The 14,213-nt window shown below is 45.7% G+C and overlaps 1 protein-coding gene across 2 annotated transcripts in view; it reads left to right on the forward strand.

The window, feature by feature from the left end:
- The window catches only part of LOC142576399 (monocarboxylate transporter 12-like), a 67,686-nt gene that overhangs the window by 11,843 nt on the left and 41,630 nt on the right, over positions 1 to 14,213 (forward strand). For both annotated transcript variants that reach the window (XM_075686519.1, XM_075686520.1), the window contains exons 3-4: positions 8,459 to 8,653; positions 13,728 to 13,871. In XM_075686519.1, the coding sequence (XP_075542634.1) occupies positions 8,459 to 8,653; positions 13,728 to 13,871 (339 nt within the window). The remainder of the gene's footprint in view (positions 1 to 8,458; positions 8,654 to 13,727; positions 13,872 to 14,213) is intronic.

Consider the following 14,213-nt stretch of genomic DNA (forward strand, 5'->3'; position numbering starts at 1 on the left):
GACGAGCGCCTTCATAGGAGCCGCATGTTTGGCACGACGCACTAGACGGTTCGCAACTTGCGAGCAGATGCCTTAACGTGCATAGAACAATGAACACATGCACGCAGACTGTGCGGCGCAGACGTCCTATCTCATGACCCGTGGTACGATGCCGTGCCGCTGTCGATGAAGGTAATCATTTATTCGAATCCCCTTTTAAATGAGGCGATGAAAAATGGTCACCTTCTGTCCTTGAGTGGAGCAAGTCCAGCTACACGCAACATGCAACTGCAACATGAAACGACTACATGGCGAGCGATGGCGTAATAACAAGCAACTGCAATGCAGAATGTGCGCATATCGACGGTATACGATGTGCATCTCACATCGCGTGACAAGTGGTACGATACGGTGGTAATGATCAAGATGATTTATTGGCATGCCCTTTCGAACGCGCCGGGGACAAACAACCGCCTACAGTGCCTGATTTATTCCGGTTTCCTATATATGTTTTCCATTCCAGTATCTTTCGTGTAGATTTCTTCAATATTCTTCTTCTTCTTCGAACCTTCTCTCTCTAGACTGCACCACAATTCATAAACTGATACATGGCACAACACCTTTTGTAATAATATGCAACTGCAATGTGATGTGTGCACGCACCAACGCCACGGGGCGCGCATCTCACATCCCGTGGGTTCTGGCGCCCTAGAACTAGAGTATGGAGTACATTTCTTCACTGCACGAAAGTAAGCGCTGCAGTGCCTCAGTGGTAGAGTAGCTCACGCCCGTGCAGCGAGCCCGGGTTCGATTCCGGCGGGAACTGGGATTATTTTTCTCATTCCCGGTGATAGCTGCGGCGGGTACCATCGCTGACCGAAAAGACCATTACAATTACGCCATAATAGCTTACGGCTTAAAAAGGAGCTTCTGTCGCCTAAAGGCTAGGGTGCGTGCTTCGAGCATTTGCTCCAATTCAACTATTCGAAAAATTATTTACTTTTTTATATACTTGGCCACAACCTCCTATATGAATACAACAATCAAACCCCGGCCCTCAGTCTCCAGCAGCCGCGAGGCAACTGACCACGGCGGCGGTAAGATCTGTGATGCAGCCGAGGGTGCTAAGAATACCTGGCTCCGGACAGGCCGGCATTGGAATCTGAACCTGGCAACGTTTAACGTTAGAACGTTATGTAGTGAGGCGAGTCTAGCAGTGGTTATTAGAGGAATTAGAGGGCAGTAAATGGGATATAATAGGGCTCAGTGAGGTTAGGAGGACAAAAGAAGCATATACAGTGCTAAAAAGTGGGCACGTACTGTGCTACCGGGGCTTAGCGGAGAGGCGAGAACTAGGAGTCGGATCCCTGATTAATAAGGAAATAGCAGGTAACATACAGGAATTCTATAGCATTAACGAGAGAGTGGCAGATGTTGTTGTGAAACTTAATAAGAGGTACAAATTGAAAGTATTACAAGTCTACGCCCCTACATCCAGTCATGATGACCAGGAAGTCGAAAGCTTTTATGAAGACGTGGAATCGGCGATGGGTAAAGTCAAAACAAGATACACTATACTGATGGGCGACTTCAATGCCAGGGTGGGCAAGAAGCAGGCTGGAGATAAGTCAGTGGGGGAATATGGCATATGCTCTAGGAATAGCAGAGGACAGTTATTAGTAGAGTTTGCAGAAAAGAATTATATGCGGATAATGAATACCTTTTTCCGCAAGTGGGTTAGCCGAAAGTGGACATGGAGGAGCCCGAATGGTGAGACTAGAAATGAAATCGACTTCATACTCTGCGCGAACCCTGGCATCATACAAGATGTAGACGTGCTCGGCAGTGACCATAGGATGGCAAGAACTCGAATTAGCCTTGACTTGAGGAGGGAACGGTAGAAACAGGTACATAAGAAGCCAATCAATGAGTTAGCGGTAAGAGGGAAAGTAGAGGAATTCCGGATCAAGCTACAGAGCAGGTACTCTGCTTTAACTCAGGCAGAGGACCTTAGTGTTGAAGCAATGAACGACAATCTTATGGGCATCATTAAGCAGTGCGCAATAGCAGTCAGTGGTAACGCCGTTAGGCAGGAAACCAGTAAGCTAGCGCAGGAGACGAAAGATCTGATCAAGAAACGCCAATGTATGAAAGCCTCTAACCCTACAGCGCTTGTCTGTCTTACACTTGTTAATCAACAAGCGCAAGACAGCTGACAAAGGAACTATAATATGGATAGAATTGAACAGGCTCTCAGGAACGGAGGAAGCCTAAAAGCAGTGAAGAAGAAACTAGGACTAGGCAAGTATCAGATGTGTGCGTTAAGAGACAAAGCCGGCAATATCGTTACTAATATGGATCAGATAGTTCAAGTGGCTGAGGAGTTCTATAGAGATTTATACAGTACCAGTAACACCCACGACGATAAAGTGAGAGAGAATAGTCTAGATGAACTTGAAATCCCCCATGTAACGCCGGAAGAGGTAAAGAACGCCTTGGGAGCTATACAAAGGGGAAAGGCAGCTGGGGAGGATCAGGTAACACCACATTTGTTGAAGGATGGTGGGAACACTGTCCTAGAAAGATTGGCCACCCTATATACACAATGCCTCATGACCTCGAACGTATCGGAATCTTGGAAGAACGCTAACATAATCCTAATCCATAAGAAAGGGGACGCCAAAGACTTGAAAAATTATAGACCGATCAGCTTACTGTCCATTGCCTACAAAGTATTTACTAAGGTAATCGAAAATAGAATCAAGAATACCTTAGACTTCTGTGAACCAAAGGACCAGGCAGGCTTCCGTAAAGGCTACTCAACAATAGACCATATTCACACTATCAATCAGGTGATCGAGAAATGGGCGGAATATAACCGACCCTTACATATAGCCTTCATTGATTACGAAAAAGCGTTTGATTCAGTCGAAACCTCAGCAGTCATGAAGCCATTACAGAATGAGGGTGTAGATGAGCCATATGTAAAGATACTCGAAGATATCTATAGCGGCTCCAGAGCGTCCCTAGTCCTCCACAAAGAAAGCAACAAAATCCCAATACAGAAAGTCGTCAGACAGGGAGATACGATCTCTCCTATGCTATTCACAGCATGTTTACAGGATGTATTCAGAGACTTGGAGTGAGAATAATTGGGGATAAAAGTTTATGGAGAATACCTTAGCAACTTGCGATTCGCTGATGATATTGCCTTGCTTAGTAACTCAGGAGACGAATTGCAATGCATGCTCACTTATCTGGAGAGGCAACGCAGAAGGCTGGGTCTGAAAATTAATCTGCAGAAAACTAAAGTAATGTTTAACAGTCTCGGAAGAGAACAGCAGTTTACGATAGGTAGCGAAGCACTGGAAGTGGTAAGGGAATACATCTACTTAGGGCAGGTAGTCACCACGGGTCCGGATCATGAGACTGAAATAACCCGAAGAATAAGAATGGGCTGGGGTGCGTTTGGCAGGCATTCTCAAATAATGAACCGCAGGTTGCCACTATCCCTCAAGAGGAAAGTGTATAACAGCTGTGTGTTACCAGTACTCACGTATGGGGCAGAAACCTGGAGGCTTACGAAAAGGGTTCTGCTGAAATTGAGGACGACGCAACGAGCTATGGAAAGAACAATGATGGGTGTAACGTTAAGGGATAAGAAAACAGCAGATTGGGTGAGGGAACAAACGCGTGTAAATGACATCCTAGTTGAAATCAAGAAAAAGAAATTGGGGGAGGGGGGTGATGGGCCGGACATGTAATGAGGACGGAAGATAAGCGATGGTCATTAAGGGTTACGGACTGGATTCCAAGGGAAGGGAAGCGTAGCAGGGGGCGGGAGAAAGTTATGCCGGCGGATGAAATTAAGACGTTTGCAGGGACAACATGGCCACAATTTGTGCACGACCGAGGTAGTTGGAGAAGTATGGGAGAGGTCTTTGACCTGTAGTGGGCGTAACTAGGCTGATGACACACACACACACACACACACACACACACACACACACACACACACACACATATATATATATATATATATATATATATATATATATATATATATATATATATATGCGTGTGTGTGTGTGTGTGTGTGTGTACTGTACAAGACTATGTGCAGAAGGCAGCACAGCCAAGGAGAACGAATGGAGAGTAGAAAAAGGGAGCGTTGGGAGCGTCGGGCACTTGTGTGCTTCTCTCCATTACAGTGACTCAGCCTCGTCACTGCATTGGGTAATCGCCATGTTTGGCCGTACAATAAATAAGGCCTAGTTGCAGCAAAGTGACTTCGCCGTGCCGCCTAGGCAAGGTACAAGTATGAAGCTGCCAAGCAACGGTCCTGGCTCGTATGGAGTGCATCTCTGATAGCTGGTTTCGGTTGGCTCTCCTCTGTCTCCGGCCAGTACGACGAGCACTGTCCTCGGACGGAGCTCGTGAGGAGCATCGTCTCGATGCTGCTGTTTTACCCTGCAGCCACACAACAGATCGGTTCACAGGCTATTTCTCCTTAGACCCCAGCCGCGGATTGTTGTTTCCGCTGTGAGTCATCCTACACCTCACAATCACTGCCAGAAACCGAGAGCGCTTCCCAACCAAGATATTTGGGGATGCGGCCCGTAGTGTCGCCATCATTTCTCCCCTTGAAGGGGCCAGCTCCTCTTACTTTATATACAAACAATGCAGAAAGCCTACCTCTCCGCGGACCCGAGCAACAAAATCCTTCCTGATCCATGAGAGACTTATCCTATGATTTCAGCGCTTCATTTGCCGTAGGCGCGGCCGATTGCCCCGCATTGAATGAGGTCTCTCTGGAAGGAGCCAAGGTGACCAGCGCCAATGAGATCACATTTATCAAAAATCTAACCATTGAATCACATTTTAATCCACCTACGTGCAAGGACGATTCAGCAGCACGCGTTTCTGTGCGTTTCATTTGTGTCACCAGCGCAAGGCAGGACCGACAATGCAAGCGGGCAGTGCCGAAGGAGCAAGACCCGCGAGCCTATGCTTCACTCCAGGTGAAGTGCCGCAGGCTTGCACCTAAACAAAAAAAAAACGTGCGCTTGACATCGCACGTTGCCAAGCGCTGCCCAAACTATTCCCGAGAAGAAATCAGTGGAGCAGGCACATGCATAAGCATTCTCTCGCGATAGCCACAAAGACATCGCCAGCGCTATCGGTGCGCTGTCGTATGTCAACAGCTCCACCTGTTGTTTGGGCGAAAAACTTACTCCAAGAGCTACGACAGGAGCGCAACCATATGTGCCAATCGCCAGACAAGTTGTACGCTGGAAGACTCAACGACGACAAATTACTTGCCCACAGCCTCAGCGACGACGACGACATTCCCAGTCCTGTCGACTGTGGATTTCAGCATTAACCACCTTCACAACCGCCAGAGCAGACGTCATCGACCCCATGTGCCAAGTTTATGCGTCCCCGCTTACGAGCCGCACAGGAAACATTCAGCGTAACCGAGTGTATAAGACAGAGTTCACAAGGCAGCATGAGAAAGGAGAAAAAACGGAGAGATAGAAGGGTATGAGGCAAAAGAAGGCCTTCCGAGCGTCGACCTCTTGTGGGATTTTCTGCACTAGAATACATATGTGTATATACATAATATCAGAGAAATAGCGACAGCGAAAACTAGCCTGAAGGGCGGATATTTTGGTTCAGGTAATAATAAGTTGATTGCCGTGTTATTTACTAAATTTAGGGAACTTCCTGCATCTCCGAAGTTGAAGCCGACGATATTTGGTTAGCAAAAATCCTAAGACTGACACCAGTTTAGAGAAGCGCGACCTTAAGATATGCTAAATTATTGCAGTAGTCCAGATGTGACGCTTTGAAAAATGTGTTGGGCAGAAACATACCTGCCGCAGTACAAAACATTGATCAGAACGGTCGCCATGAATTCTTTACACGAATGTTTCGTTTAGCATAAAATGGGAACAGAAAATTTAGAGGCGCGTAATGCTACAACACTTTTCAAAATATTCCGTGCCATATTAGAAAAATAATCCCATTCCTACAAGCGATCCAAAGAGTCTGAGCACCCGCAGCCATTGCAACTGCTCGAGTTATGCGCTAGAATGATGACAGGGCCAGCACCGCTGTATCCCTGTTTTTCATTACTCCTATAATACATCCACTTCTCGTTCCAGAGCTCAATGAAAATGAGTGTTAGTTCTGGTTTGGATATCTCGAAATATCTAGCAGAAACAATGCAACCGTAGTGGTCATCACAGACCTTTGTGGGCTTGTACTTACAATGTCGACTTTGCGGCCCAAACTTGAAATTATCTAAAATTTCGACGTCATCAATTCATCAATTCATCAATAGATGTTCCTCTTTTTCTAACTGAGAATATCAATTTTGGGACATTTTTATATGTAAGCACCTTATGATAAGCTTACTAGCTGGTTTTCTGGAATTTTACTCTATCTTCCTCCAGTACATTGTGTTCGTGTCGCGAAATACATAGATAAGTGTATATAGATATATTGTTTCAATTTTTTTGCGAACTGCCCGTTGTATTGGCATACTTTTCATTGGTACACATGCTCGCCTATATATACTAGCTAGGAGGTGATGTATGACTGCAGGAAATGAAATGAGAATGACTAAACCTTCAAAATACCCCTTTGATGCTTTATTCATTCTCATTTTGTCGATTCGTTTATTCAGTTTATTCATTCTCACTAATCATTATTTATTGTGACGGGATAACGAAGGCACACAGGTACAGACACTAGCGCCCATCCACCCCCGCCCCCCCCCCCCCCCTTCCTTCAGAAGGCGTGCATCAAGGAATCGCACTTATTAGGCGAACCTTCTAACACATCAAAACTGAGAAGGGAAACGGCAGTGGCGTAGCCCTGCGTGGCCATCAAATCGGCACCACTGCGCTCATTCCAGTCAACTATATCTATGCACGTATCATCGAATATGGCGCAATAGTCGCTTGCGCTCGCGTTCATAATGGCGCACAGTTTTCTAATGGTGTCGCGCGGATACAATAGGATACAGTAAATTAGACCTTCGTTATGGCAACACTATGAATGCACAACATTCTGCTATATGGGCCTGTCGGAGTATTGTAACCGTTAAAAAAGCTCACGACTGCAGGGAGAAAACACAGGCAAGGAAGGGAATTTTCATTAGACGTAGGTGCGGTTTGCTACCCTGCGCATTGAATGAATGGGTTAAATGACAGATATCGGAGAGAGAAAAAGCACTAGCTTTACAGGCCCATCCAACTGCACCAAGGATTCATCAACGGCTGCATAGCCCTGTCGACTACACGAACTCCCAATAGCGCCCTCATTGTCATCTGCCCCAACGATGCAGATGGCCTTAATGCAAGGTTGTTTGTAGTGAAAACAGCATTGAGCGAAGCCCGCTCAACACTTTCCGGAAAGGGTGGCACTGCAACAAAACAACGGGAACGAAAGTACAAAATTAGTGGCGTGGTTCAAACGCCGTGGCTGCTCCGAGAATATGCTGATGTCATTACGAGCAATAGGTCGCAGGTAATATTGCCATCCATGGTGGTCGCATTTCGGCAAGGTTGATATATGTAAAGAATGCTCCTGCACTTGCACAATAAAGATGCCCAGGACTTCGAAATTCTTCAGGAGGCTTCGCCCTCTACACCCCCTTCCAATTACGTTTTCTTGCCACTGTGTTAACTTTTCACACTAAAATGTGTACCTTAACAAAAAAGGGGTTAAGTCCAAAAACCGGGGTTAACCGAGGGGCCCTTAACGGGTGCCTTGGTTGACCCACTTTCTTCTCGCTTATTACATAATGAGGGTCTCGAAACCCGGCAACAATGATGCCTTCAGGTAGCAAGTGTGAGTTTATTGGCCGGTTGCCTTCACCGAAAAACAACACGTTCTCGTGACGCCTGCGGTAGAAAGGTGGTTCTACATCCACCGCCAGGGTCCCTGAGTGGTTGCGCTGGCTAACTCTACCAGGGTTCTACTAGGAAATATAAATATTGAAGAAAGTGGATGGGGAAACGGCGCCACGGTAGCAAAATATTTAGAGCATCGCGCGCGAAATGCGAAGGTTGTGGGGTCGTTCTCCACCTGCGGCAAGTTGTTTTTCATCCACTTTTATTTTCACTAATTTATCGTTTCTTTACTTCATTTATTACACACAAGTAATTTCCCCTATGTTGTCCTTGGTTTCAGTGTTTGTTGGCTTCTTATGGTTTGACTAACGAAAATCGAGCCCCTCGGTTAGCCCCCTTTCTTCTCGTTTAGATCAGAATATTGCAACACAAACACCAATACATTGTGTTCCTGCGCCCGCTCGCTCCTTGTCTTGTATAAGAGAGGACAGCTTTGCGTTTCTCGGTTTGCGGTCCTATGTTCTTAAGCATATGCCCAAGTTCTGAGTACTCGTGCGACAATAAATCACTATGAGTGCTCCGATCCCCCTGCAGCATTCTTGAAATTTCAAACACAGGCCAGGGAGAGCTGCCGACCACCACAGACAAGTGCTGGGGAGTGCCACTGTCGTTGGCGGGTGCCGGATTCCTGGTCGGCATGCCTTGGTCGTGGTTCGGGCTCCTGCTCGTGTTTTTCGTGGAGAAGTTCGGCATAACCAGGGAAGAGGCGTCGTGGCCGAAAAGCGTCGCCACTACAATCACGAACATCTCAGGCAAGTCTACTTTGATCGCTGCGTACACGTCTGTTAACTCATCGGTGCCTCAAATGGAAGCTATGCGACTGTACGTGATCTGAAGTAAAGCAAAATATTATCCGGAAAGTATACAAATCCACAGCGTCGACTCCACTGTAAACGTCAGTTGCTTCCTACATGTGACCTTTGAACGGAATTTTCCCCTATATAAGTCATGCTCCATCTCGCGGGCCACACAAACTCCTGGATCGCGTAGGCAAAGTTTACTGTGTATGTGAGTGCGATTAAAATGTACCCAGCTAAAATATGAAAACTACCACAAGCTTGAACATTACTCGTATTTCAACGAAATTCTCGTCGCACTAATCAACTTCTCCAATTTTCCTAGAAGGGTTACGACACTTTACTACTAACTAGCTTTGCTCATGAAACTGTTGTTTGTGGTGTTTTCCTGTGCCTTTAAGCAGTCTACTCTTGTTTTATTTAAGCGTTCCTTCGAATTACGTAAAAAATTCTGCTTTCTGTGAGCTCCGGACTGTTGCGTGCGTTGTCAAGCCATTCGGAAGCAAACTGGAACGACACCTTAGACCAAACGTTATGTGCGAACCAGTTATTGACTCAAAGAGAACGTCTTTTGTCGTCAATCCCCGTCGTTCTTTTGCCGATGGAATTCCTCTTCTGTTTATGGTGGCGATAGTTTTATACTGTTATTGTAACACCATTTTTCATGTAAATAATCTTCAAGTCTCATCTACTTCGGAAAAAATGCTCACCATCACGGTGCGTTCCGAGTTTGAGCATTTTACTTTTTCTTAAAGGGCTTTAGGGTGACACCAAATGCGTACAGTGCGTAGACTGATCCTTTATTTTTTGGATAATTCTGGTAAAGATACATCTCATCCACCTAGTCTAATTTTGGCAAGAAAATATTATTTGTCGCCTTCATGGATGCTCAGGATCTGCCTTAATGAATGCAGGCAGCGCTTTCAATATTGCGTATAGCGTTATGTCGTGCACTCATAGGGCCAACATCTTTGACGTACCCAAAAGCTCATGAACGAATATGCATGCACTGGTATATGAAATGTTCAATTCTATCGCCAATAACGCCCAACCTAACTCTACTATTCTTCACAGCAATGTTCCCAGCGCTGCAACGAAGTATTAGTTTTCAGTGTAAGAGACACGAAGTTGGAAATGTGAGTTAGAAAGCAAATGCGGGTATTCCGTATCCTTCTGAACATTAGGAGGAAGAAATAACGCTGGGCGGGTCATGACATGCGTAAGGCAGATAACCTTCGCACCAGTACATTACGAGAACAGGTGCCAAGGGAAGTGAAGCGCAGTCGATGGCGGCAGGAAATTGGGTGGGGTAATGAAATTGGGAAATATGCAGGCGCAAATTGGAATCAGTTAGCTTGCGGCAGAGGTAATTGACGAGGATACTAATGAAAGCACCTTTTCGGTGCTCCTTACTTTGCTGTTGAAATAGCTGGAGCTATATATAATTTTACCCAAACTTCAAGCGGTGTTTAAGAAAACTTGCAGAGTTGAAGAACTTCAATGACATGGGAAAGTGTCTGCAGCTAGCTCTTCTTAACGAGAATCCTCACGCTCGCCAAAGAATTTTTGATTTTCTAAGAAGGAGTCTCTTAGCATAGTTGCAAAGATTTCCTTACCCACAATTTCCTTACCCACCTTACCCACAAATTCCCCCTCCAATACAGTTGATGGCAACATCCCTGCTCCGACGAGAATCATCATCATCATCATCATCATCATCATCATCATCATCATCATCATCAGCCTGGTTACGCCCACTGCAGGGCAAAGGCCTCTCCCATACTTCTCCAACAACCCCGGTCATGTACTAATTGTGGCCATGCCGTCCCTGCAAACTTCTTAATCTCATCCGCCCACCTAACTTTCTGCCGCCCCCTGCTACGCTTCCCTTCCCTTGGGATCCAGTCCGTAACCCTTATTGACCATCGGTTATCTTCCCTCCTCATTACATGTCCTGCCCATGCCCATTTCTTTTTCTTAATTTCAACTAAGATGTCATTACCTCGCGTTTGTTCCCTTACCCAATCTGCTCTTTTCTTATCCCTTAACGTTACACCTATCATTCTTCTTTTCATAGCTCGTTGTGTCGTCCTCAATTTGAGTAGAACCCTTTTCGTAAGCCTCCAGGTTTCTGCCCCGTAGGTGAGTACTGGTAAGACACAGCTATTATATACTTTTCTCTTGAGGGATAACGGCAACCTGCTGTTCATGATTTGGGAATGCCTGCCAAACGCACTCCAGCCCATTCTTATTCTTCTGATTATTTCCGTCTCATGATCCGGATCCGCCGTCACTACCTGCCCTAAGTAGATGTATTCCCTTACGACTTCCAGTGCCTCGCTGCCTATTGTAAATTGCTGTTCTCTCCCAAGACTGTTAAGCATTACTTTAGTTTTCTGCATATTAATTTTTAGACCCACTCTTCTGCCTTGCCTCTCCAGGTCAGTGAGCATGCATTGCAATTGGTCCCCTGAGTTACTAAGCAAGGCAATATCATCAGCGAATCGCAAGTTACTAAGGTATTCTCCATTAACTTTTATCCCCAATTCTTCCCAATCCAGGTCTCTGAATACCTCCTGTAAACACGCTGTGAATAGCATTGGAGATATCGTATCTCCCTGCCTGACGCCTTTCTTTATTGAGATTTTGTTGCTTGCTTTATGGAGGACTACGGTGGCTGTGGAGCCGCTATAGATATCTTCCAGTATTTTTACATATGGCTCATCTACACCCTGATTCCGTAATGCCTCCATGACTGCTGAGGTTTCGACTGAATCAAACGCTTTCTCGTAATCAATGAAAGCTATATATAAGGGTTGGTTATATTCTGCACATTTCTCTATCACTTGATTGATAGTGTGAATATGGTCTATTGTTGAGTAGCCTTTACGGAATCCTGCCTGGTCCTTTGGTTGACAGAAGTCTAAGGTGTTCCTGATTCTATTTGCAATTACCTTAGAAAATACTTTGTAGGCAACGGACAGTAAGCTGATCGGTCTATAATTTTTCAAGTCTTTGGCGTCCCCTTTTTTATGGATTAGGATTATGTTAGCGTTCTTCCAAGATTCCGGTACGCTTGAGGTCATGAGGCATTGAGTATACAGGGTGGCCAGTTTCTCTAGAACAATCTGCCCACCATCCTTCAACAAATCTGCTGTTACCTGATCCTCCCCAGCTGCCTTCCCCCTTTGCATATCTCCTAAGGCTTTCTTTACTTCTTCCGGCGTCACCTTCGGGATTTCGAATTCCTCTAGACTATTTTCTCTTCCATTATCGTCGTGGGTGCCACTGGTACTGTATAAATCTCTATAGAACTCCTCAGCCACTTGAACTATCTCATCCATATTAGTAATGATATTGCCGGCTTTGTCTCTTAACGCATACATCTGATTCTTGCTAATTCCTAGTTTCTTCTTCACTGTTTTTAGGCTTCCTCCGCTCCTGAGAGCATGTTCAATTCTATCCATATTATACTTCCTTATGTCAGCTGTCTTACGCTTAATTAACTTCGAAAGTTCTGCCAGTTCTATTCTAGCTGTAGGGTTAGATGCTTTCATCCGACGAGCATCAACCGTGCCTATCTCATCCGAAGTTCATTTATTGCCGGTCGGCTGTAGTATAACTGAAACAGCTTGTTACAGGTTGGGATACGTCATTATTTTCTGCAGATTGTCCTTCTTATTTGCATGCCAATCACAGCGAACATGCAGTGTACCCAATTGGACAATGCACGTTAGTTTCACTCTATACAACAAGCAAAACGCAACGACGACATCAAGTATAGCTCAACGTAAATTCACGGCAAATACGTATCTATTCGTCTGGAAAATAAAGAAGCCAGTATTATGCACCCGGGAGCCGCGTTCTGAGAATGGCCCGTCCGTAGACTTCGCGTTTTAGCGGAGCTATAATCAGGGGCGCTATAACGTAAAACTATTCCAAACTTTTCTATTCCAATTCTGCTATCAGCCCTCCACGATTGGTCAAAAATTTTTCCGACCACCCCCACTTCACCTGTCTGCCACGCGACGTCACGAAAACCGCGATACCACCCCATCTGATATGATATGTACACAGCGATTATGCATGATTTGACAGAAAAAAGAAAAACAGTTATTTCTGATTAGAACCCTTTTCGCCATTAGCCCTCGGCAATAGGTAAAAAGTTTTCGGGCTGCACCCACTTCACCTGCCTATCATGCGACGTCACAAAACCGCAAGAACTCACCACGTCAAAGTGACTTGTGCGAGATAAAGATGCGTTAATATGCTGAACAAAACTGAATTTTCTTCGGAATAGCCGCAGGCTGCCCCCTTCCGAAAGGTATAGAAGATGGCTGCCGCCGATCATTCAGACGCTGGCTACTCGCACCTGCCGGAGAGCATGGGTGTATTTGCGTATAATAAATCTTCTTGCGTGGCCGTGTAACGTTTTCGAGCACTTTCGGCACGTTTACCCCCTCATTATGCCAACTCTTCGTTGCTGAGGGTCCGTTTTAGCGTCATTCTTGAGCTTCCGTTGCATGCCGCCGCGGTTTTCGACCAGCCACCGCAAGCTAAGTAAGGGAAAGCCGACCAATCGTAGACGCCGGCACCACCCTCTTTATCCGGTTATCGACTTTCAGTGCAGTGACTCGGCCCCATCGAACCCCTCTTCACTTGAGCGTTCTCCTCGCCTCTTGTCAGCCAATTAGATACGACAAGCCGCTCAATGTAGGCAATGTTATTCGTTTTTCAAGCAAACAAAAGTGACCTCATATGAACGAGGAGAGCGTTTGATTGGTCTGTTCAGTCAACCCTACGGGTGACCGCCCGGTGCTTGCGTTGGTGGTTACGCAAATTTGACGTCAGGAGATTGGAATAGAAACATATTGGAATAGTTTTACGTTATACGGCCCCAGAACTGCAATACTAATGAAAGGTTTCATTGTGTTCGACCGCCATCACAAATTCAGCGCAAGGTAGGCATCTGAAGCTTCCGTTTTCTTTGTCCTGAAATAATGTGCCTACATTGTACAATCACTTACAGGGCTGGGCGTCTATGGACTTCAGCGATACCTCAACACATACCACGTGGTGCTTCTTAGCACCATACTAACATCTGTGGCCTTTGTCTGCGCAGCCTTTGCCCCAAATATGACTTGGATGACCGTTACCGTCGGTGCGATGCACGGTGAGAAACACTGCTCTTCTCATTTACTTTCCGGCCGTAACTGCTAAGTTCCTGCATTTCGCTTGCCGATAGGCTGCACTTTGACAATATCCTCCTTTTTATATGTCCCAGCATTTCCGCGCTATTGGAAGCTGCGCACATCACCACAATTCAGCACGCGCATCACACGCTCCGTTACATGCTACTCGATATCGTTGCAGGTCATCAAATGCAACCCACGTCGACAAAGCGTAATTGTTGAAATGACCGTCACAGATTCAAGAATAGCCAGACTCTCCGGACCTCTGAAGCGCTGTTGGCAAGACTTTCTTTCTAACGACAAAGTACCCATGATAACTCAGT

This window comes from Dermacentor variabilis, chromosome 3, assembly GCF_050947875.1.
Source record: "Dermacentor variabilis isolate Ectoservices chromosome 3, ASM5094787v1, whole genome shotgun sequence".
Taxonomy (NCBI): Eukaryota; Metazoa; Arthropoda; class Arachnida; order Ixodida; family Ixodidae; genus Dermacentor; species Dermacentor variabilis.